The sequence below is a fragment of the Natator depressus genome, chromosome 5 (genome assembly GCF_965152275.1).
Source record: "Natator depressus isolate rNatDep1 chromosome 5, rNatDep2.hap1, whole genome shotgun sequence".
NCBI classification, from domain to species: domain Eukaryota; kingdom Metazoa; phylum Chordata; order Testudines; family Cheloniidae; genus Natator; species Natator depressus.
In genome coordinates, this window is record NC_134238.1 from 41,291,575 (window position 1) to 41,316,868 (window position 25,294).

The 25,294-nt window shown below is 41.0% G+C and overlaps 1 protein-coding gene across 2 annotated transcripts in view; it reads left to right on the plus strand.

Moving 5' to 3' along the window:
• The window catches only part of NLN (neurolysin), a 68,370-nt gene that overhangs the window by 24,310 nt on the left and 18,766 nt on the right, over positions 1-25,294 (plus strand). For both annotated transcript variants that reach the window (XM_074952641.1, XM_074952642.1), the window contains 5 exons: positions 1,907-2,014; positions 3,499-3,601; positions 15,516-15,676; positions 18,398-18,533; positions 21,034-21,400. In XM_074952641.1, coding sequence (XP_074808742.1) covers positions 1,907-2,014; positions 3,499-3,601; positions 15,516-15,676; positions 18,398-18,533; positions 21,034-21,400 — 875 coding nt within the window. The remainder of the gene's footprint in view (positions 1-1,906; positions 2,015-3,498; positions 3,602-15,515; positions 15,677-18,397; positions 18,534-21,033; positions 21,401-25,294) is intronic.

Here is a 25,294-nt window from a genome sequence, read left to right on the forward strand (position 1 = left end):
TGCTGTAATACAAATAATATTTTTTCATATTTATAGGCATTTCTAGCAGTCACTTTTGAAAACCAAATATAAATATCTACAATAATTACTGTTGGTCAACAGAATTCTTTCATATTCACCTTGGTATTCTTTCTATTTAATTTCCCCTTGTGAAGATATTCGGCATTTACATCTATTTCAGAATACTATAGTGTTTCTAATTTCTTTTTGTTAATCCTTTAAATTAGTTTGAGGGTTTCCCCCCTTCATTTAAACAGTACAACAATATGCAGATATTTCTTAATCATCTATTTAACACTGATATGCGACCTGGGCTAAGATCTCAGATCTGAATACTCCTAAAATTCACAATGTCTGGGAGAAGATCATTTTTGGTGGAGGACTGTGTAAATTAGGCTGTGTAATTTGCTTCCACCAAGACCAGGCTGACTCTTGCCACTTCTAGATTGTGATGCATGACTTCTCTGCTCTTGTAGGTTGTTGCTTCAGCTGCACCTGGAGAATGACTTTTCCAAGTAGAGTTTCTAACAGAAGAGGAGAGACTGAATTAAAACCATTGAAAACATAGTAGCCATTTTAATAAGCCAGCCTCGTTTATTTCAATGTAGTATTTCTGTCAAGTTAGGGTTTCCATGGAATTTTCAGGGCTAAAGCATTTAATTTAAACAACATGAGCCTGTTTAGGGCCAGGTTAACAGTACAGTGGAAACAGGGCCTCTCAGACTCGTACATTATTTATTATGGTAGTATCCCATGAAAAGTTGGATGTTCAAACATAACATCTAGGATCTCCTAGATCTCTCTGACCCCGGGCCCATTTTTACTCCCTTAAAATGCAGGCCTGAGTCTGCTAAAGTTATTTACCATGCTTATGTTACTTCCTAAATCATTCTTATACATCCTCCTCCACCAATGGTTTTTGAAAATGAGGGGTTTTTTTTTTTTTGTCTAATCAAATAAAAAAGCTTTTTCCAAATATTAAGGAAAAAATTCCATCCTAGGCTTATGTGGTAGATGTATACTGCAGCTCTCCTTCTACAGGAAATTTTTACTCCAGTGATTTAAACCCTTGAATATAGGTGTTTATAATAGATTTTTAATATTAATGTGTCTGATGAAGTGATAATATTAAGCCTAGTCATTCCTAACAACTGCACACAGGGGCATGCTGAAGAATGTTATCAAAACTCCCCACCCACACATCCTTAGAAAACTCAGCATGATTTAAACAGTTGCTACTACCCTCGTTTCCAATATTCCACATAGTCTCCTTTTTTTAGTTCTCCTTAAAGACTTGTTCACATAATGCGTGGACTATTATGGTGGTTCAAAAATGAAATTAAAAATTATATTATGTAAATATCAGCAAAGGGACATTGAAAAAGCAATTATCCTTAATTCTGAAAAACTCAGAATAATCATGTAAGGTAAAGTACTCAAACTTAGAACCTCTGTCACAAAACTTGTACATCAGAGAAACATTGGGTGAGGTGAAGTATCATTAATAATTAGAAGTTTAAAATTCACACCATAACACATTAAGTCCATGATTGCTGTAAAGTCTTACACCATTGCTTATCTTTAAACACATGACTAGACTACTTAAAGTGAAAGGGACTGTTCATGTCCATGAAATTAGACATGTGCACAAGTGTTTGCAGGATGAGGCATTAGACATCTTCAAGGCAGCCATAGTGATATTTCAGTTTAAAAGTGTGTTTTAAGAGGTGGTTGATAGGGTTAAGGTGAGTTAAGAAAAAAATCCCACATGGGGACTAACAAATTCAATATGGAATTCTGTAACTTTTGTCATTCATTTTAATTGTAGTAAGAGAACTGTATCCCTTTACACATTGGAATACTCCTGTTTTTTCTTCTCATCATCTTCCATTTAATATAATTTCAGCAAACATGTGATCTTGGACATCTGAAGCCTGAAGCTAAGCGATACTTAGAGAAGTCAGTTAAAATGGGGAAAAGGAATGGACTCCATCTTCCCAAAGAAGTACGGAATGTGAGTATGGGTTTCCTATATTTATAATATGAAGAAAGTATGGTTTCACTGCTATGAAGAATTTCCTAAGTGTATATTTTTGCTTATATACTCAGGTCTCAGTTAAGTTCTGCTTTGAGGCCATCCTTACTCTTAGAGACTGTAATGATGATAATTTGTACAAGACAAAGAAATACAAAATAAAAGATTTTAAAATAAGCCCAAGATTTTTGAAAGTGGGTAATGATTTTGAATTCCTGAATTTTTGAGTAACTAACTTGGGACAACTTAAAAGGAGCCTGATTATCAGAAAGTGGAAGGCAGCACTCCATAAAAATGAGGCATCTGTAGGACATCCAAAATTGAGCACCCAAAAATTGAAGAGCTCTCTGGAAGCTTGAAAGCTTGTCTTTTTCACCAACAGAAGTTGGTCCAATAAAAGATATTACTTCACCCACCTTGTCTCACTATTTAACAGCACAGGCTTGTGAACCTGAAGTGGCCCTCTGCCTTTCCCCGATAATTGCTCCCAATGCAAATCCTTCAATCGACAGGAGCTTAAATCTTGGTTATGCATATTTATATTATGTTAAGGTTCCTGATGCCTCTAGAAGATCATTAGAAACTATATGTAAGGAGACTGTTGGTGGCTCAGAGTGAAGTAAAATCTTGACTATTGTTAAAATCTAGCCAGCAGCAGAAACAAATGAATCACAATGTATACAAACTATATGTATGTAAATTTGGCAGTAAGGAGCCAGAACAGCCCAGAAGTCAGCCTGATATGTCAAAAATATTTTGCTCATCCAATTTCTTGTGTTTAAGAAAAGATTTTGGAATGCTGTTGTCTTTCATAGATGTTCTTTTCTTTCTGCCATATATTTAAAGGTCCCAAACTAATCTAGGAGCTCTTTAACTTTTCAGCAGCTTGTTGACATACCTTTGTTGTGTCTGCTCCTTTTAGAGCCATCTACCAGTTATCTTTAGGACAGCAATTCCCATTGAAATACAACAGAAAATTTTATTTAAAATTAAATTTAGACTTTTATTTTGAGAGAGAGGGAGAGAGAGGAACTAAGTGTTAATACATAAAACTACTTTAGAGCATTATTGACATCAATGGTTCTCAACCTATGATCCTTGAATCCCTGGGGGTCCGTGGACTATGTCTAAGGGATCCACAAAAGACGTAGACTGAAAACTGACTGAACAGAATTCAGCTATATATACAGACAATATATTTCCAAAGGGGTCCACACCTCCATTAGAAATTTCCAAAGGGGGTCACACCTTCATTCAAAACTTTTTAGGGGTCTGCAAATGAAAAAAAGGTTGAGAACCACTGATTTCTGTGATAAATCCCTTGTGAGTTAAGAAAATATACTTCTAACATGTTTGGGGTAAAAGAAAATCTTAGAGAAAGTTAAATTATTTTTACATGTAGGGCAGCAATAGGTAGTTACAATTTTGGTTTTTGATGGTCAGTTTAATTTATATTCAATTAGGAAATAAAGACCATGAAGAAAAAATCGAGTGAGCTGTGTATAGACTTCAACAAAAACCTCAATGAGGAAAACACATTTCTCATGTTTTCTAAGGATGAACTTCGTGAGTACTGTATTTCTCTTTCTTTAGAACTGCAGTTAAATTTCAGGAATCTTTTTTGTGCAGCTCTTAGATAGGGTTCAATTGACATACAGTATCTAGGAAATGAAATTGTAACACTGTTACAGCTTGTATTGGTTTCCTATCCTTCTCCAAATCCAACTCAGGATTGCCTTTGTGTAATTAAAAATTCTTCATGGACTTGCTCCACCTAATCTCTCAGGACTCTTCCCATCTTTGCCTGTCGCCTCACATCTCCACCATTGGGCATCACACTCCATTTGTAGTGTTCCATCTATCTAAAACACTTTTCTGCTGTTCAGGAAGTTAAGCTATTTCCCTGATTTAAATATTCCTTTAAAGCCTTCATTTTCAGTTTACCATATGATTCTCTGTAAAGGATTTGGTGATCACTCTGTCAAATGTATTTTATGAGTTTAATAAAATTAGAGACTTTTAAAACTATCATCTGTTTTTAAATGGGATTATCTTGTTAAACATATTTCTGCTTCTCATAAGTGAGGTGTTCATAATTTTAATATTATTTGATTTGATTAAAAAAAGTAATTAACAATTAACCGTAACATTTAGGGCTGTATTTCGTAGAGGAGTTTTTAAATTAAGATCTGGAGGAAAGCCGAGAGGTACATAAAGTAAAAATCATAAATGAATCAAATACCATAAAATCTCTATGATAAAATTCCATGCTTGAATAACAAGAGGATAGCAGTAGGAATATACTACCAACCACCTGACCAGGATGGTGAAGGTGATTGTGAAATGGTCTAGGAGATTAGAGGGGCTACAAAAATGAATAATGAAGGGGGATTTCAAGCATCACCATATTGATTGAATACATGTTACCTCAGGATGGGATGCAGAGATAAAATTTCTAGGCACCATTAATGACCTGGAACCCATAAAGTCCTGGAACCCATAAGGGGAGAGGCAATTTTTGATATAGTCCAAAGTGGGGCACAGAATCTGGTGCAAGATGTGGATGCTGCTGAACCACTCAATAATAGCGACCCAACTATAATTAAATTTATATGGGGGAAAAAATACCAAAGAAGCCCCCCACAGTAGCATTTCCCTTCAAAAAGGTGAACTACACAAAAATGAGGAAGCTACTTACATGGAAATTGAAAGGAACACAAATAAGAGTGGAATACTGACAAGCTGCATGGAAACTAGTTAAAACCAGCACAATGGGGGTCAAACGAAAGGTATATCCCAAATAAAAACAAAACAAAACAGTAGGAGGAGCAGAAAAATGCCAGTGTTTCTAAACAGCACAATGTAAGTGTATGTTAAAGGCATCCTTGAAAAATTGAAAGTCAAACTGTACTAAGGAAAATAGAAAGGAGCATAAACGCTTGCAAGTGAAGTGTAAAAGTATAATTAGGCAGGCTGTCAAGGTTCCTTCCCCACTCTGAACTCTAGGGTACAGATGTGGGGACCTGCATGAAAGATCTCCTCAGCTTATTCTTAACAGCTTAGGTTAAAAACTTCCCCAAGGTACAAACTTTGCCTTGTCCTTGAACCCTATGCTGCCACCCCCAAGCGTGTTAATCAAAGAACAGGGAAAGAGACCACTTGGAGACATCTTCCCCCAAAATATCCCCCCAAGCCCTACACCCCCTTTCCTGGGGAAGGCTTGATAAAAATCCTCACCAATTTGTACAGGTGAACACAGATGCAAACCCTTGGATCTTAAGAACAATGAAAAATCAATCAGGTTCTTAAAAGAAGAATTTTAATGAAAGAAAAGGTAAAAGAATCACCTCTGTAAAATCAGGATGGTAAATACCTTACAGGGTAATCAGATTCAAAACATAGAGAATCCCTCTAGGCAAAACCTTAAATTACAAAAAGACACGAAAACAGGAATATACATTCCACCCAGCATAGCTTATTTTACCAGCCATTAAACAAAAGGAAATTTAACGCATTTCTAGCTAGATTACTTACTAACTAACAGAAGTTCTGAGCCTACATTCCTGATCTGTCCCCGGCAAAAGCATTACACAGACAGACAGACCCTTTGTTCCCCCCGCCCCCACCCTCCAGATTTGAAAGTATCTTGTCTCCTCATTGGTCATTTTGGTCAGGTGCTAGCGCGGTTATCTTAGCTTCTTAACCATTTACAGGTGAAAAGGTTTTGCCTCTGGCCAGGAGGGATTTTATAGCATTGTATACAGACAGGTGGTTACCCGTCCCTTTATTTTTATGACACGCCCCCCAAATCACAAATAGGGTGAAAACACTGGCTGTGATTTCTTCCTGGAGCTCTAGGAGAAAACAGAGTTAATAAGACACATGCACCTCTAAATATACTACCAGCTGTATAAAGACTAACAATATTTTCCACATCTCAAGGACGATTTTAACCAGATGATTCTGGGAAACTTTCACGGGAGAGTGCATCAGACACTTCGTTAGAAGCTCCTGAGATGTGTTGTATGTTGAAATCAAAATCTTGGAGAGCTAAACTCCACCGAATAAGTTTTTTGTTATTTCCCTTGGCGGTATGAAGCCACTGTAGCGCAGCATGGTTGGTTTGCAGGTGGAAACGCCGTCCCAAAACGTATGGGCGTAGCTTTTCCAGAGCGTACACAATGGCGTAACATTCCTTTTCACTGATTGACCAGTGGCTTTCCCTCTCAGACAGCTTCTTGCTGAGAAACACGACAGGATGGAACTCCTGATTCGGTCCTTCCTGCATTAAGACTGCTCCCACAGCACGCTCGGACGCATCTGTGGTTACTAGGAACGGTTTGTCAAAGTCTGGGGCCTTTAGTACAGTGTCAGACATGAGTATCGCTTTAAGCTGGTTAAAGGCCTTCTGACACTTTTCAGTCCACTGAACTGCATTTGGCTGTTTCTTTTTGGTTAGGTCTGTCAGTGGGGCGGCGATTTGGCTGTATTGTGGTACAAATCGCCTGTAATATCCAGCCAAGCCGAAGAAGGATTGGGCCTGTTTCTTTGACTTTGGGACAGGCCACTTTTGGATAGCATCCGTTTTGGTCTGTAGGGGGTTGATAGTTCCTTGACCCTCCTGGTGTCCAAGGTAAGTCACTCTGTTGAGGCCTATTTGACACTTCTTAGCCTGAACAGTTACTCCTGCCTCCCTTATGCGCTCTGTGACAAAGCTCTGTCCTCGCCTCCGTGCGTCCCGCATTTCCTGGTGGATATCGCTAGCCTCAGAGGCTCACTGTGACCCTCCATGTAACTCTTCTCTCTCTAGAGACAAGGGTCACAGTCTACTGAGCCATTTTCATCATAAGCCAGCGAGGGAGGTGAGGAGAAGTTATCCTTCCTTGCACAGTCTCTGTTGTCTCCCAGTCTCAGTGATTAATCAGGGGGCAAAGGTGGGGGGAGCCCGAGCCCACCCTCTACTCCGGGCTCCAGCCCAGGGACCCCAATAGTCTCAACTATGGGAGCTGACCTTTTAGAAACATGACATGTACAATTCCCTGGACTACTTCCCCCACAGCAGCCCTCACTTCCTCAAGCTCCACTTCACCCTTACCTCAGGGCCTCCTTCCTTGTGCCTGATATGGTGTGTACTACTCAGTCTCTCCAACAGCGCAACTTCCTCCCACAGCTCCTGACATGCATGCCCACCTGACTAACTGGAAGGCTTTTAACTAGTTTCAGCCAGCCCATGATTGGCTCCAGGTGTCCCAATCAACCTAGCATTCTCCCTGCCTTCTGGAAAGTTCTTAATTGGCCCCAGATGTCTTAATTGACCTGGAGCAGCTGCCATTTCACTTATCCTGGTACCAGGAATTTGTTTAGCCTGGAGCTAATATATCTATCTCTCACTACTTTTCTATAGCCATCTGGCCTTGCCCCGTCACAGCTCAAAGACTTTTTGTAGATGTTCCAAGTGTTCTGCCTAGAAATCTGAAAATATGGCCACATCGTCAAGGTAGGCGACTGCATATTCTCCCAATCCTGCTAGGAGACCATCTACAAGTCTTTGGAAGGTGGCGGGTGCATTCCGCAGCCCGAAAGGGAGTACGTTAAATTCATACAGCCCGACGTGTGGTGAAGGCTGACCTTTCCTTGGCGGATTCATCTAGCGGTACTTGCCAGTACCCCTTAGTTAAGTCCAAGGTAGAGATGAACTGGGTCCGTCCCAGTTTCTCTAATAGTTCATATGTGCGTGGCATTGGATAGTTGCCTGGGCGAGTTACGTTTCTGCGTGGACTACCGTAAGCTAAATGCTGTATCTCCCCATCTGGTTTGGGAACTAGAACCAGTGGACATGCCCATGCACTGCGGGAGGGGCGGATTACACCCATCTGTAACATATCCTGGATCTCCCGTTCTATAGCAGTTTTAGCTTGAGGAGACACCGGTAAGGTTGGGCTCTAATTGGGTGAGCATTACCTGCTCAATGGAGTGGTATGCCCGTTCAGTCAGTCCTGGAGTGGCTGAGAACGTCAGCACGTAGCTAGTGCATAGCTCCTTGATCTGCTGTCGCTGCATACGCCCAAGAGTCATGGAGAGGTTCACCTCTTCCACGCCACCAGCACTTTTCCCTTCGTAGTAGACACCTTCAGGCCACTCAGCGTCATCTCCTCCCTGGTCTGTAAACTGACAAACCTTTAATTCTCTGGATTGATTAGAAGAGCTGAGAGGCGGTGGGTTGCTCAATGCCGCCGTCCAAGCTCTCTGGAGGCTTTCATCTGCTTCCTGTTCGGTCTGGAACTGTTCCCTTGATGCTGGAGACATCAGTTCCTCATTGGATTGTGGACCTAGGCTTGATCCCTCTGGAAGCGATGCAGGTGATCGGGCTGTTTCCTTTGACTGTGAACTGCTCTCCACTGGCGCACTATGTTGGGGTTCAGGCTCCAGCTGAGCCTCTTGTGCGGGGTTATCTGCTGGTGCAGGTTCAGTGGGGCCCTCTGGTGTTGGGGTTGCAAGTACTGGATGCAGTGCTGGCAATGGGTCTGGTGCTGGTTGTTCCGCCGGTTCCGGTTCTGAGACTGGCTCTGTCTGGGTCTCTGTGACTGGATCCACTACTGCTGTTGCAGACGTTGGCATGGGGTCCGGTTCCATCACCTCTGACCAGGTCCTGGTAGAAGTTTCTGGAACAGAGGTAAGGTGTGACAGCTTGCTTAGCCTGGCTGCGGGTGACCATTCCCACCCTCTTGGCTAGCTTCACATGATTGGCCAAGTCTTCCCCCAACAGCATGGGGATGGGGTAATCATTATAGACTGCAAAAGTCCGCGTTCCTGACCAGCCCTTGTACTGGACCGGCAACTTGGCTGTAGGCAAGTTAAAAGAGTTTGACTTGAAGGGTTGAATTGTCACTTGGACCTCTGGGTTGATTAAATTGGGGTCCACTAAGGAAGCATGGATAGCCGACACTTGTGCTTCGGTGTCCCTCCACGCGGTGACCTTTTCTTCCCGCCCATACTCACAGTTTCCCTCCACTCTGAGGGTAGCTGGGAGGTATCTGGGCCTGAGGACCTCTGGTGTGATTCGGGTGCAATGAACTGTAATCTGTTGGGGTTCTTGGGGCAGTTGGCCTTTACATGCCCCAGCTCGTTACATTTAAAACATCGTCCAGCTGACGGGTCACTGGGGCGAGGTGGGTTGCTGGGGAACGGTGAGGCAGGACGATAAGGTTTCTGGAGTGTTCCTTGGGGTGTAGCTGGGGCCTCGGGCTGTCCCCGGTAGTAGGGTCTGATCTGAGGTTGGCCCTTCTGGTATCCGCTCCAACTGCGACCAAGGTTGTTTCTCTCTCCTCCCTCCACCCGTTTTATTCCCGTTTGCCCTGACTCTCTGGCGGTCTGGGACTGCTCATATTGATCAGCATAAGAAGCAAGACTTTCTGCTGAGTCCATTTTCTTATCCCACAAACACTGTTTTATATCCTCCTTGGACATATTCAGGAATTGCTCCTGAGTCATCAAATCACACATTCCTTCAAAGCTAGTTACACCCCTTCCTTTGACCCATCTGGTTTATATAAGCCACATTACTTAGTCCAGGCCCACTCTTAAAGGCTCTAAATTTTACACTGTAAGTTTCAGGTGTAACTTGAAATTGCTTTAAAACCAAATCCTTGAATATATTATAGTTAGAAGCCTCATCAATAGGCATCTTATTGAATATGTCCAGAGCCCTTCCAGTCAATTTTGCGACCAATGTGGTCATCTTGTGAGCTTCAGGAATTTTATGGAGTGTGCACAGTCTCTCAAAGGTGAGAAAATACTCAGCAGTATCACTGGATTCATCATACTGTGGACGTAGTTGCTCCCATTTGTGGATTGTCGGGTAAGGATTGTTAGGGTTATCTGGTATATTCTGCTGAGCCTTTGCCTTCTCGATCGCCAGTGCATGCTTCCTCTCTTTTTCCTTCTCCTCCAGTTCTTTTTCCCTTGCCTCCATAGCTCTCCTGTGGGCAGCCTCATGGGCTTTTTCTGCCACTTCTGCTGCCTCCATAGCTCTCCTGTGGGCAGCCTTTGGGCTTTTTCTGCCTCCATAGCTGTCTGGTGGGCAGCCTCTGGAGCTTTTTCTGCCTCTTTCGCAGCCTGCAGTCTGGTTAACTCGAGTTTGTGTTCTGCTTTGGTTTCTGTTATCCTAGCCTCTCTGTTTTTAACTAACTTTACACCCGAGAGTTAGAAAACTACAAAACAAAACCAAAAAACCTGGCTTGTAAAATTTTGCTGTGCTGTAACGTGATACCTATGTTCTCTGATAGATATTCTCAGCCTACAGAAAAATCCTTAAAAAAACAAAACAAAAAAACTAACACCTCTGTCTCCAGGCAAATAGACAGAAAACCCTCTAGCTGCTCTTAGCTTAAAAAAAACAACCTCTTCAGGTCTGTGAAAAACTTGTGAATTTCCCTGCAGGAGGTTAACTACCCTGCCTTTAGGTAGAGAAAACTCCAGCTCGAAAAAGAGAAATCCCTTTGGTATGCCTGCTGCTCTGTCCCCCAGGCAGAGACACAGAATTTACAGCTACAATCCTCTTTTACAAAACCTTTTAAAATCCTGCTGTGCTTCTGGTTCAAAATTATCTCAAATTTCAAAATGATCTAAAAAAAAATCTCAAAATGATCCCACCACTCTGCCAGCATGTCAAGGTTCCTTCCCCCCTCTGAACTCTAGGGTACAGATGTGGGGACCTGCATGAAAGACCTCCTCAGCTTATTCTTAACAGCTTAGGTTAAAAACTTCCCCAAGGTACAAACTTTGCCTTGTCCTTGAACCCTATGCTGCCACCCCCAAGCGTGTTAATCAAAGAACAGGGAAAGAGACCACTTGGAGACATCTTCCCCCAAAATATCCCCCCAAGCCCTACACCCCCTTTCCTGGGGAAGGCTTGATAAAAATCCTCACCAATTTGTACAGGTGAACACAGATGCAAACCCTTGGATCTTAAGAACAATGAAAAATCAATCAGGTTCTTAAAAGAAGAATTTTAATGAAAGAAAAGGTAAAAGAATCACCTCTGTAAAATCAGGATGGTAAATACCTTACAGGGTAATCAGATTCAAAACATAGAGAATCCCTCTAGGCAAAACCTTAAATTACAAAAAGACACGAAAACAGGAATATACATTCCACCCAGCATAGCTTATTTTACCAGCCATTAAACAAAAGGAAATTTAACGCATTTCTAGCTAGATTACTTACTAACTAACAGAAGTTCTGAGCCTGCATTCCTCATCTGTCCCCGGCAAAAGCATTACACAGACAGACAGACCCTTTGTTCCCCCCGCCCCAGCCCTCCAGATTTGAAAATATCTTGTCTCTTCATTGGTCATTTTGGTCAGGTGCCAGCGAGGTTATCTTAGCTTCTTAACACTTTACAGGTGAAAGGGTTTTGCCTCTGGCCAGGAGGGATTTTATAGCACTGTATACAGACAGGTGGTTACCCTTCCCTTTATTTTTATGACACAGGCCAAAAAAGAATGTGAAGAATAACTAGCAAAAGACACAAAAACTAACAGCAAAACTTTTTTTAAGTACATCAGAAGCAAGAAGCCTGACAGTGACTGTGGCCACTGAATGATCAAGGTGCTAACAGGGCACCCAAGAAGACAGGGCCATTTCAGAGAAGCTAAATGAATTCTTTTTATTTGTCTTCACTGCAGAGAATGTGAGGGAGATTCCCACACGTGAGCCATTCTTTTTAGGTGACAAATGTGAGGACCTATTTCAGATTGAGGTGTCAGCGGAGGAGGTTTTGGAATAAACTGGTAATATAAACAGTAATAAGTCACTAGGACCAGATGGTATTCACCTAAGAGTTCTGAAGGAACTTATATGTGAAATTCATAGAATCATAGAATATCAGGGTTGGAAGGGACCTCAGGAGGTCATCTAGTCCAACCCCCTGCTCAAAGCAGGACCAATCCCCAATCAAATCATCCCAGCCAGGGCTTTGTCAAGCCTGACCTTAAAAACTTCCAAGGAAGGAGATTCTACCACCTCCCTAGGTAACACATTCCAGTGTTTCACCACCCTCCTAGTGAAAAAGTTTTTCCTAATATCCAACCTAAACCTCCCCCACTGCAACTTGAGACCATTACTCCTTGTCCTGTCCTCTTCTACCACTGAGAATAGTCTAGAACCATCCTCTCTGGAACCACCTCTCAGGTAGTTGAAAGCAGCTATCAAATCCCCCCTCATTCTTCTCTTCCGTAGACTAAACATTCCCAGTTCCCTCAGCCTCTCCTCATAAGTCATGTGTTCCAGACCCCTAATCATTTTTGTTGCCCTTCGCTGGACTCTCTCCAATTTATCCACATCCTTCTTGTAGTGTGGGGCCCAAAACTGGACACAGTACTCCAGATGAGGCCTCACCAATGTCGAATAGAGGGGAACGATCAAGTCCCTCGATCTGTCGCTATGCCCCTACTTATACATCCCAAAATGCCATTGGCCTTCTTGGCAACAAGGGTACACTGCTGACTCATATCCAGCTTCTCGTCCACTGTCACCCCTAGGTCCTTTTCCGCAGAACTGCTGCCTAACCATTCGGTCCCTAGTCTGTAGCGGTGCATTGGGTTCTTCCGTCCTAAGTGCAGGACCCTGCACTTATCCTTATTGAACCTCATCAGGTTTCTTTTGGCCCAATCCTCCAATTTGTTTAGGTCCCTCTGTATCCTATCCCTGCCCTCCAGCGTATCTACCACTCCTCCCATTTTAGTATCATCCGCAAATTTGCTGAGAGTGCAATCCACACCATCCTCCAGATCATTAATGAAGATATTGAACAAAACCGGCCCCAGGACCGACCCCTGGGGCACTCCACTTGACACCGGCTGCCAACTAGACATGGAGCCATTGATCACTACCCGTTGAGCCCGACAATCTAGCCAACTTTCTACCCACCTTATAGTGCATTCATCCAGCCCATACTTCTTTAACTTGCTGACAAGAATACTGTGGGAGACCGTGTCAAAAGCTTTGCTAAAGTCAAGAAACAATACATCCACTGCTTTCCCTTCATCCACAGAATCAGTAATCTCATCATAGAAGGCGATTAGATCAGTTAGGCTTGACCTACCCTTGGTGAATCCATGCTGACTGTTCCTGATCACTTTCCTCTCGTGTAAGTGCTTCAGGATTGATTCCTTGAGGACCTGCTCCATGATTTTTCCGGGGACTAAGGTGAGGCTGACTGGCCTGTAGTTCCCAGGATCCTCCTTCTTCCCTTTTTTAAAGATTGGCACTACATTAGCCTTTTTCCAGTCATCTGGGACTTCCCCCATTCGCCACGAGTTTTCAAAGATAATGGCCAATGGCTCTGCAATCACATCTGCCAATTCCTTTAGCACTCTCGGATGCAACTCGTCCGGCCCCATGGACTTGTGCACGTCCAGCTTTTCTAAATAGTCCCTAACCACCTCTTTCTCCACTGAGGGCTGGCCATCTACTCCCCATGTTGTGATGCCCAGCGCAGCAGTCTGGGAGCTGACCTTGTTCGTGAAGACAGAGGCAAAAAAAGCATTGAGTACATTAGCTTTTTCCACATCCTCTGTCACTAGGTTGCCTCCCTCATTCAATAAGGGGCCCACACTTTCCTTGGCTTTCTTCTTGTTGCCAACATACCTGAAGAAACCCTTCTTGTAACTCTTGACATCTCTTGCTAGCTGCAGCTCCAGGTGCGATTTGGCCCTCCTGATTTCATTCCTACATGCCCGAGCAATATTTTTATACTCATCCCTGGTCCTCATCCTACTAACTCATACCATAATTAGTAGAAATTGCAGTTCTACTAATTATGGTATGTAACCTATCACTTAAATCAGTCTCTGTACCAGATGACTGGAGGATAGTTAATGTAACGTCAATTTTTTTTTCTTTTTAAGAAGGCTCCAGAGAGAATCCTGGCTATTACAGGCTGGTAAACCTAACTTCAATACCAAGCAAACTGATTGAAACCATAGTAATGAACAGAATTATCAGACACACAGACAAACATTATGTTGGAGAAGACTCAGCATGGTTTTTGTAAAGGGAAATCATGCCTCACTAATCTCTCAAAATTTTCTGAGAGTGTCAACCAGTATGATGACAAGGGTAGTCCAGTTGTTACAGTGCCCTTGGACTTTCAGAAAGCCTTTGACAAGGTCCCACACCAAAGGCTCTTAAACAAAGTAAGAAGCCATGGGTTAAGGAGGGTCCTCTCATGGATTGGTAACTGGTTAAAAGATAAGAAACAAAGGGTAGGAATTAATGGTCAGTTTTCACAATGGAAAGTGGTAAACAGTGGGGTCCCCCAAGGATATATATTGGCTCCAGTGCTGTTCAAAATATTCATAAATGATCTGCAAAAAGAGGTGAACAGTAAGGTGGCAGAGTTTGCAGACAACACAAAATTATTCAAGATAGTCCAAAGCTGACTGTGAAGAATTACAAAAGGATCTCACAAAACTGGGTGACAAAATGGCAGATGAAATTCACTGTTAAGTGCAAAGTAATGCACATTGGAAAACATAATCCCAACAATTTATTCAAAATGATGGGATCTAAATTAGCTGTTACCACTCAAGAAAGATCTTGGAGTCATTGTAGATAGTTCATCTGCTCAATATGCAGCAGCAGTCCAAAAAGCTAACCATGTGAGGAACCAGTAGGAAAAGGATAGATAATAAAACAGAAATACCACAGTGTCAATAAATAAATCCACGGTGTGCCCACACCTTGATTACTGTCTGCAGTTCTGGCCACCCCATCTCAAAAAAGGTGTATTAAAATTTGGAAAAGGTACAGAGAACCACAACAAAAATTATTAGGGGTCTGGAACAGCTTCCAGATGAGTAGAGATTAAAAAGACTGGGACTATTGAATGTATTAAAGAGACAACTAAGCGGGGGGATGTGATGGTCTATAAAAATCATGAATGGTGTTGAGAAAGTGAATAAGGAAGTACTATTTACCTCTTCTGATAAGACGAGAGCAAGGGGTCACTCAATGAAATTAATACACAGTAAGTTTAAAACAAACGTAAGGAAGTACTTCTTCACACGGTGCATAGTCAACCTGTGGAACTTGTTGCCTGGGGATATTGTGAAGGCCAAAAAAAATTATATAAGTTAATGGAGGATAAGTCCATCAATGGCTAATAGCCAAGATGGTCAGGGATGTAACCGGATGCTCAGGGTGTCTGTAAACGTCAGACTTCCAGAAGTTGGGACTGGCTGACACTCGATGAATTGCCCTGTTCTGTTCAGTCCCTCTAAGCATATGGCACTGGCCATTTTCAGAAGACAGGGTTCTGCGCTATATGGACAGTTAATATGTTTCTTATATTAAACTGGTCTGTAGTAAAACAAATGAATTACTGTTTTATGCACTAAACATTGTTCATTGTTAATTTTTAAAAAGAATTTATATTTGAAAAATCGTTTTTTTGAATGTTGTTGTTTATGTTCCACAGAAGCCCTTCCTGATGACTTTATTAATAGTTTAGAGAAGACTGAAAAGAACAAGTATAAAGTTACCTTAAAGTATCCCCACTATTTTTCTGTCATGAAAAAGTGCTGCATTCCAGAAACAAGACGAAAAATGGAAACTGCCTTTAACACAAGATGCAAGGAGGTACATCAGATATTTAATTTATGAATTTCTAAGTGTGGCTAGTAATGGTAGTAGATAAAAAAATGTATTATTCAACAGGTACTTTAGAATTTCTAATAATGAAATTCAATACAATTAATAAAAGAAGGCCATAACTGGCTATTTGAGTGTAGATCATTTTTATACAAAAATCAGTCCGGGTCTGTCTGCTGCTTCCATTCACTCATTGTCTGAAGAATCTTCTTGGACAGCACTGTTAAGAATTTATTTTAAGCAGTAAATTCTACCCAGTTAGATTTTACTACCTTTTCCCCTTTCCAAACAACTGTATGTTTAAGTAAACACATAATTACTGTGCACATTGAAAAGTCTGTAAAACCTGTCACAAGGTTTTAAAATAAATAGTGCCCATATCTAAATGAATTGATCTCCCGGCTACTTAGTTTATCCAAGTAGTACTTAGTTTATCCAAGCCCACAAAATATACTCTAATACAGTCATGCTAATCTTAGTGATCCATAGAGATTTTAGTTTTTTATAAATATGCCAGCATCTCCAACAAAAAGATACTTCTGTAACTAATCTTTCTAAATGTTAATTTAATCAGGTTAATAAATTCTTGAGGTAAAAGTGCAGAAAATATATGGCAACCCATCACATTTTTATTTTATACTTTCATAATAAATTCTTACCTCGTGTCCTGGAAAACATGGGTTGGAGATTTATTTACCAATAGGATCAAATTACTTCTTTAAAGTCCTGTTTGGTAGGTAGAAATATTTGCATAACATGCAACATTAATAAACCACCTCACAAGTAAACTGCTTTTTCTTTCTCTGTTCCAGTAAGCTAGTTCATCTTTTCCATACAGTCACAATTTAGTACCTGACTAGATTTTTTTCTCTCTCCTATGATTCAAATTTGATTAAAATATCTTAGTTTGCTTTCATGCAAATCTCTCCTTTTTGAAACCAGCAGGCTTGTAATTGTTTTCCACTTTGCTCTCATGATAAACATGAAACCATAGAAGATTGTGCTTCAGTCTTTTCAGTATTCCTGATCTTATAAAAGGAACCACACTTGAAAAAGGAGTGTTATGTGGTGGTACGTAGTATAGTAGCATAGTGTGTCTACTCTCTGTACTTGAATATATCTTTTATTAACACAAATGTGAGCTATTGTAGATATGTTTCAAGGAAAGAATAAGACTTTGTTGCTGCCAATATTCATCAATACTCAAACCTTTACACAACATTATATTTGCAGGAAAAAATTGTGATAGAGAAGATCTTATTTTCTAGAACAAATTCTCATATATTTGCAGTTGAGATCCCGCCCATCAACATAATTTTAGTATTAGGCACTGTCCTACTGGAGATAGAGGCTAGACGCTAGCACTCACTCACTACTGGTCTGTGGATGAGGATTCTTAAGTGGGTTCCTGCTGAGGGGGGCCTAAAGTTCCTGGTTCAATGCCAAGTCTCTCAGTGTAAATGGCCAGTAAATTGGGCAATGAATTCATGCTCACTTTATGGTCCCTTTGCCCTAGTAGAACAGTGAAAAAAAAGCCCTTCGTGTAAATAGGAATCAGGCTCTAAAACTTGGTATTGAACCTGGATCTATACCTCAGTTTCTCCTTCCACAGACAAGCAGTGAGTGGGAATGCTAGGAGGCACTTTATACTGCAAATTAAAGGACAGAAGTAGTGAGCTCCAGAGTGAGTCCAGCTAAATACACTATGGCTGATAAGATGGGCGTAGCACGGGCAATGTGAATAGGTGGTGTGGGGCAAAAAAATAAAAAAACCGGGCATTCTCCTGTTGACTGAGCTGCAGGGGATAGCTTAGTGGTCAAAACATAGATTTGTACGGTCTAGATACCCTGGCACCACAGGTTCAATGTCAGCATTGATTTTGCCTTTCATACTTCCAGGTTCCACATAGTTTATTCTTTTGATTCTTTCAGATGGGACTTCAATGTCCTCACAGACAGAACATCGGTTTTTAAAGTCCTGATGATGATATTAATAGAAGTAGGGGTTTGCCCATATGTCCTTAATTGTCATTCAGGCATTTAATTAGAGAACAATTGCCTAACTGAGCTTTTGTACTTGGTACACTGGCAAATGTGAAAAGTACAAGATAAGATAAAACAGCACTAAGAATTGAACCCTACATATCTAGCATATTTAAAGGGATACACATTCAAGGCTGATGGGCCCATAGTTGAACTTACCCTAAAAATAACTTTTTAAAAGTATTTCATTCTGACCCTGAGAAATCTCACTTATCCAAATTGGGAGCTACAATGTAGATACATTCTCGATTTCACCACTTTTAACAAAAGGTGGGCATGGCTTTGTTTGCATTTGGAATGCACATTACAACTGTATTTTGATCAATTTTATTCAACTTCTAATTGACCAAAAAACCCCAATAATGCTCTTCCTAGTGCTCAGATTTGTAACCTTAAAAAGAAACTGTTGGTTTCAGTGAAATGATAATTATCCTGACTGCTTAGAAAAATCAGGACTCTGACCACTGTCCATCAAATTGTAGATACTGTGCCATAAAAAAAATACATTTTTACTTATAACATTTTTGAGTAATAATCTCAATATGTTTCATTTAAAAATATCTGCTATTCCTTATGATTTTAGTTCAAATTTTATTCAAATTATTATTTTGATCATATGAATTTAGTTGTCTTTAATTCATCATAACCTTGCCTTCTTTTTCATAGGAAAATACTAAAATTCTTCAGCAGTTGCTTCCCTTAAGGGCAAAAGTAGCAGAGCTTCTTGGGTACAATACTCATGCCAACTTTGTACTGGAGGTGAACACTGCAAAGAGCACGGATAATGTAACAACCTTTTTAGGTTTGTTTTTATTTATGTGTTATACTTTATATTTAGATCTGCAACGTGACTTGGTACCCGAGGGAAGCTTAAATATGAAACTGGAGTACAGAACACACAGACAGTTCATTTGGAACAGGAGCTCTCTGCCCCATCCCTTTTAATATTTTTAAGAGTCTGTTCTCCAAGCACAGGCATAACTGTGTTAAATGTAATGGGAGTTCTGGTATGAATAGAGAGGATAAGAGAGTTCGTAAGTTGTAAGAGTTTCCAGAGGAACAATTTAAAACTACTTAATGCATCAAGGGGTTGTCCTTTCTAGTAATCTGTTTTGTGATCTCCCTTCTCATGTCAGTGTATTATTGCGTCAATAACTGCAGCGAAAAATTTCTCTTAAACAGCTATGTAGGAATTGCTGTCTTGAAACAAGCAACTGATCCATCTAACTGACTGTCCTGTCCATGGATTTCATTATAATTCAAAAATATTCATAACTTTTAGCCATTTTGAGATTTTTCCACGTGGGCAAGTGGATGTGATGGTAATCACTGAACTGATTTCACTGAGCAACTTGAAGTCTGCCAACTGAAACCCTGGGCTACAAGGGAAGTTAATATAGAGCAGGAGCTCAGCATTAACATTGTAGTAATACAAAGTGCTGAACTCCATTTGTCCAGAGATGGAGTTACCTTGAATGCTGTTTGGTTTCTGTTTACTTGTTTGTTTTTGCTTTTGTATTATTTGTTTTGAGATTGCATGAGACTCTTGAAAATTAGTCCTTGTATGTCATTGGGACTTAGAAAATTAATATATGGGCTTGTATTGTAAGATTCGCAAAAAGAAAAGGAGTACTAGTGGCACCTTAGAGACTAACAAATTTATTTGAGCTACAGCACGCTGTAGCTCACAAAAGCTTATGCTCAAATAAATTTGTTAGTCTCTAAGGTGCCACTAGTACTCCTTTTCTTTTTGCAAATACAGACTAACACGGCTGCTACTCTGAAACCTATTATAAGATTGTGTCCTTTAAATATAAATTTTTTAAATTATTTATTGCGGAGAGAAGAATTTCATCAGTTAATAATCATATTTGCTCTGTTTCTTTTGATATTATTATTAGACATAAGTATATGGATCTGATCTGCTGTGTTATTTTAACAATGTTCATATTTGAAATTGATCATCAATAAATCCTACAGTTTGCTGAAAAAGTGTGCAGTCCTTTGACATGCTTTTAATCTACCTCGTTGTGAGTAGTATGTTGTTACTATTTATTAGCAATAGAAATGTACACAGTACTTCAAAGTACAATTAGAAACAGAGGTCGTTGCCCCCAAAGCTCACAATTTAAATTTGTATTCACCATTGTATTGAAATATTAGAATTTTAAAAATAATCTGATTGCAGAACTTTGACATTCTAAGACTCTAATATAAATGTCAGAATAAGTCTAGATTGTGTTTTCTGGGAGTTTCACTGAGATAAAATGTTTTACTCTTTTTGATCCTTTATCTCCAGTGTAATAGTGTAAAATAATGTAAAAATCAGTGGAATTATAGGGCATAATGTCCAATGGCCTAGCAAATATGGGCTGCTATTGAGACGATCCAGTGTAGGCAAAAAACTCTTCTACCTTCAGCTAATTGGCTTGAGCAGGGAATAGGACAGAGGTTGCCCTGTAAGGATCTGGGGGAAAGGTACAATATGAATCATCATGTCACACCTTCAATGGCTGATAAAAAAAACAGTTGAAGGATAGGTGCTGTAATTGTGGCTACTACTAAACTATACTGAAGAGAAATCAGAATTACATAGGGTGGGATCGGAGATTTAAAGTAGATGAGTACAGTGTTAGCTAGTTACTACAGGGAATTATTTTCCAGGTGTCTGGCTGGTGGGTCTTGCCCACATGCTCATAGTATAACTATTTGGGGTCGGGAAGGAATTTTCCCGCAGGTCAGATTGGCAGAGACCCTGAGGGTTTTTCGCTTTCCTCTGCAGCATGGGGCACAGGCCACTTACAGGTTTAAACTAGTGTAAATAGTGGATTCTCTGTAACTTATCATGATTTGAGGACTTCAGTAACTCAGCAAAAGATTAGGGATCTGTTACAGGAGTGGATGGGTGAGGTTCTGTGGCCTGCAGTGTGCAGGGGGTCAGACTAGAGATTATTATGATGATCCCTTCTGACCTTAAAGTCTATGAGTCTGTTTCTTTTTTGGATGTCCTTAGAAAAGAATGAAAGATGGTATGACATTTAACCCTTGCCATTGATGATGGTGCAAGAGTGCACATGCTCATATCTCAGACATCCCTGTAACCAAAACAGAAAGGCAAGCAATGAAGTCGTCATTAAATGAGAAAGGGAAAATTGTGGTGGCTGGTATTAGATAAATACCTTTTTTTACTGTTTGTATAAATCTAAATAAATATATTAGTTCTCCAGTAGTACTAGTTGTAACATAGTACAATATGGAACAGACAAGTTGACACAAAGGTAAATCTCTGGTTGCATTTTCAGATGATTTAAGTAAGAAGCTAAAACCACTGGGTGACGAGGAGAGAGAGTTTATTCTGGACTTGAAGAAAAAGGAGTGTGAAGAAAGAGGCTTTGACTATGATGGAAGAATCAATGCATGGGATTTACATTATTATATGAACAAGACAGAAGAGCTTAAATATTCCATAGATCAAGAGAAGCTGAAGGAATACTTTCCAGTTGAGGCTGTTACACAAGGCTTATTGAACATTTACCAGGAGCTGCTGGGACTTGTATTTGAGCAGGAAGAAAATGCTCATGTTTGGCATGAGAGTGTTACTCTTTATACAGTAAAAGACGATTCAACAAGAGAAGTTTTAGGTCAGTTCTACTTAGACCTCTATCCCAGGTAATTCTATAATTTATTGCTTTATTTTAAAAGTATTAAGGTGGAGTTAACCTTAGCTGGGGGTGGAGTTATATGAATCTGGAAGTAAACTTTTTTGCTGCTTAAATTCCAGTGTGTTTCTGGGAGGGAAGCATTCATATGGCTACTTGTATTCTATCTGCATATGTCTTCAATAAGTTTCAGACATGATTCAAACATGATTTAATTGAGGATTGGTCCCGCATTGAGCAGGGGGTTGGACAAGATGACCTCCTGAGGTCCCTTCCAACCCTGATATTCTATGATTCTATGACACGATTCCTTTAAACTTCTGTCTTTGCTGGGTATAGTTATGTTCGGGTCAGAATCCCTGACCCAGACATAAGTGAGATTGCTGGCTAATACTATAGGTGATATTTATTTTTCTCTTTTGTTTGTGCCCTTCACATGGCATGTCAACCCTGGTAGAGATGGATGTGTTCCTGTCTTCTGTCCATCAGGCAGGAGATGCTAATCAGGATGAAGGAATTTTTGTACCCTGCTCCACCTCTTTTTAACTCCCTGCAGGTAAACTTCCACTTGCTTTCCGGTTCATGTTGAAGGAACTGAGGAGAACAGCTGGTGCCTTTGGCTGAACCACCCTCTTGGAGCTCATTCAGCCTGAGTCTTCTGGGTAGAGGAAAGAGCAGAGAATCACTCAGGAAATTAAAACTTGACTCTGACCACAATGTGGAACTTTAGTCCTCTATTGTGGGCCCTGGGTGCATCATCTCTCCACAGGTAGCTAGGAGGGCTGTCAAGCGATTAAAAAAATTAATCGTGATTCATCGCACTGTTAAACAATAATAGAATACCATTTATTTAAATATTTTTGGGTGTTTTCCACCTCTTTAAATATATTGATTTCAATTATAACACAGAATACAAAGTATACAATGTTCCCTTCATACTTTTTTATTACAAATATTTGCACCATAAAAAACAAAAGAAATAGTATTTTTTCAATTCACCTCACACAAGTACTGTAGTGCAATCTCTTTATCATGAAAGTTGAACTTACAAATGTAGAATTCCATACAAAAAATACCTGCATTCAAAAATAAAACAGTGTAAAACTTTAGAGTCTACAAGTCCATTCAGTCCTACTTCTTGTTCAGCCAATCGCTCAGACAAACAAGTTTGTTTACATTTGCAGACAGAGCCATCTCTAGGATATGGCGAATCGGGGTGGCCATCCCGGCCCCATGCTTTGGGGGGCCCCGCGGTGGCCACCCCGAATCGTCATAGCCTAGGGACGGCTTTGTGTGTGTGTGTTGTGCAGGGGCTGCTAGGACGGCCCAGGGAGGGTGGGATTGGGGGGGCGGGACCAGGCTGACCCCGGGGGCTTAGAGGGGGCCTGGCGCTGGCAGTGAGGGTCCGGGCCCACTCTCACCGGTGGGAAGCAGCAGCAGCGACCCCAGCCCGCCCCGGTCCTCCCTGCCAGTTCCCGGCATTGCTCGGGGGGGGGGGGGGTGTCCCAGCCCCCACACCCCCCAAGGGGTGGCCCTGTTTGCAGGAGATAATGCTGCCCACTTCTTGTTCACAGTGTCATCTGAAAGTGAGAACAGGGGTTTGCATGGCACTGTGGTAGCTGGCATCACAAGATATTTATATGCCAGATGCACTAAAGATTCATATGTCCCTTCATGCTTCAAGCACCCTGCCAGAGGACATGCATCCATGCCGATGACGGGTTCTGCTCGATAACGATCCAAAGCAAATGCCACTAGCAGAAGGTTCTTGTTTGGTGGTTTGGGTTCTGTAGTTTCTGCATCGGAGTGTTGCTCTTTTAAGACATCTGAAAGCATGCTCCACACCACGTCCCGCTCAGATTTTGGAAGGCACTTCAGAGTCTTAAACCGTGGGTTGAGTGCTGTAGCTATCTTTAGAAATCTTACATTGGTATCTTCTTTGCGTTTTGTCAAATCTGCAGCGAAAGTGTACTTAAAATGAACAACGTGCTGTCATCATCCAAGACTACTTAACATGAAATATATGGCAGAATGCAGGTAAAATAGAGCCAGAGACAAACAATTCAATCACAAATTTAATTAACACATTTTTTTAACGAGCGTCATCAGCATGGAAGTATGTCCTCTGGAATGGTGACCAAAGCATGAAGAGGCATAGAAATGTTTAGCATATTTGGCACGTAGATACCTTGCAATGCTGGCTACAACAGTGCCATGCAAAGGCCTGTTCTCACTTTCTGGTGATGTAAATAAGAAGTGGGCAGCATTATCTCCCGTAAATGTAAACAGAGTTGTTTGTCTTAGCGATTGGCTGAACGAGAAGTAGGACTGAGTGGACTTGTAGGCTCTAAAGTTTTACATTGTTTTATTTTTGAATGCGGGTATTTTTTGTATAGAATTCTACATTTGTAGTTAAACTTTCATGATAAAGAGATTGCGCTACAGTACTTGTATGAGGTGAATTGAAAAATACTATTTCTTTTGTTTTTTATGGTGCAAATATTTGTAATAAAAAATAATAATATAAAGTGAGCACTGTACACTTTGTATTCTGTGGTGTAATTGAAATCAATATATTTGAAACTGTAGAAAAAATCCAAAAATATTTAATAGATTTCTTTTGGTATTCTATTGTTTAACAGTGCAATTAAAACTGCGATTATCGCAATTAATTTTTTAAATCGCAGTTTGTTTGAGTTAATTGCGTGAGTTAACTGCGATTAATCGACAGCCTTAGTACCTACTGATGGGAGCAGGATCAAATTCCTTCTGTCCCCTATCAGTGATCTGTATGTGTCTCTTCTTTGCCTCCTAAGAGGAACCTTGCTTTTATTTCCTTATCCCTGTGCCCGTTCCCAGCATATTATCTAGAGACCTCTTCTCCGCTCTAGCTGGCAGGAGGTTGCTCTGTGTCTCGCTCCAGTATCCCTTTGAGGAGAAGTCTGCAAGTGCTTTAGACTGAGCAGGCAAAAATTCTCTGACTCCTTCACCAAGACTCTCCCATCCTTGGGGCAGCTATCAACACCATGCGGGGGAAAAGTCTTTCCCTCTTTAGAAAGAATCTCAAAACTCAACTCTTCCTGATAGCCACAACTTTCCAGTCCTGCTGATAACATTGGGCTTATGCCAGGACCTGGTTCCGTTGCCACAGTTTCATTCCAGAACCTTAGAATCATAGAATATCAGGGTTGGAAGGGATCTCGGGAGGTCATCTAGTCCAATCCCCTGCTCAAAACAGGACTAATCCCCAACTGAATCACCCAGCCAGGGCTTTGTCAAGCCTGACCTTAAAAACGTATAAGCATGGAGATTCCATCACCTCCCTAGGTAACCCATTCCAGTGCTTCACCACTCTCCTAGTGAAAAAGTTTGTCCTAATATCCAACCTAAACCTCCCCCACTGCAACTTGAGACCATTACTCCTCATTCTGTCATCTGCTACCACTGAGAACAGCCTAGATCCATCCTCTTTGGAGCCCTCTTTCAGGTAGTTGAAAGCAGCTATCAAATCCCCCCTCATTCTTCTCTTCTGCAGACTAAATAAGCCCAGTTCCCTTAGCATCTCCTGATAAGTCACGTGCTCCAGCCCCCTAATCATTTTTGTTGCCCTCCACTGGACTCTTTCCAATTTTTCCACATCCTTCCTGTAGTGTGGGGACCAAAACTGGACACAGGACTCCAGATGAGGCCTCACCAATGCCGCATAGAGGGGAATGATCACGTCCCTCGATCTGCTGGCAATGCTCCTACTCATACAGCCCAAAATGCCGTTAGCCTTCTTGGCAACAAGGGCACACTGTTGACTCAACCTTTTGGCAGTTCCTGCTGAGTCATCCGTGTTGCAGGGGAGAACTTGGAGATGCTCATCCAATAGTCTTTTCTTTAGTGGATGTGTCAGTCTCAC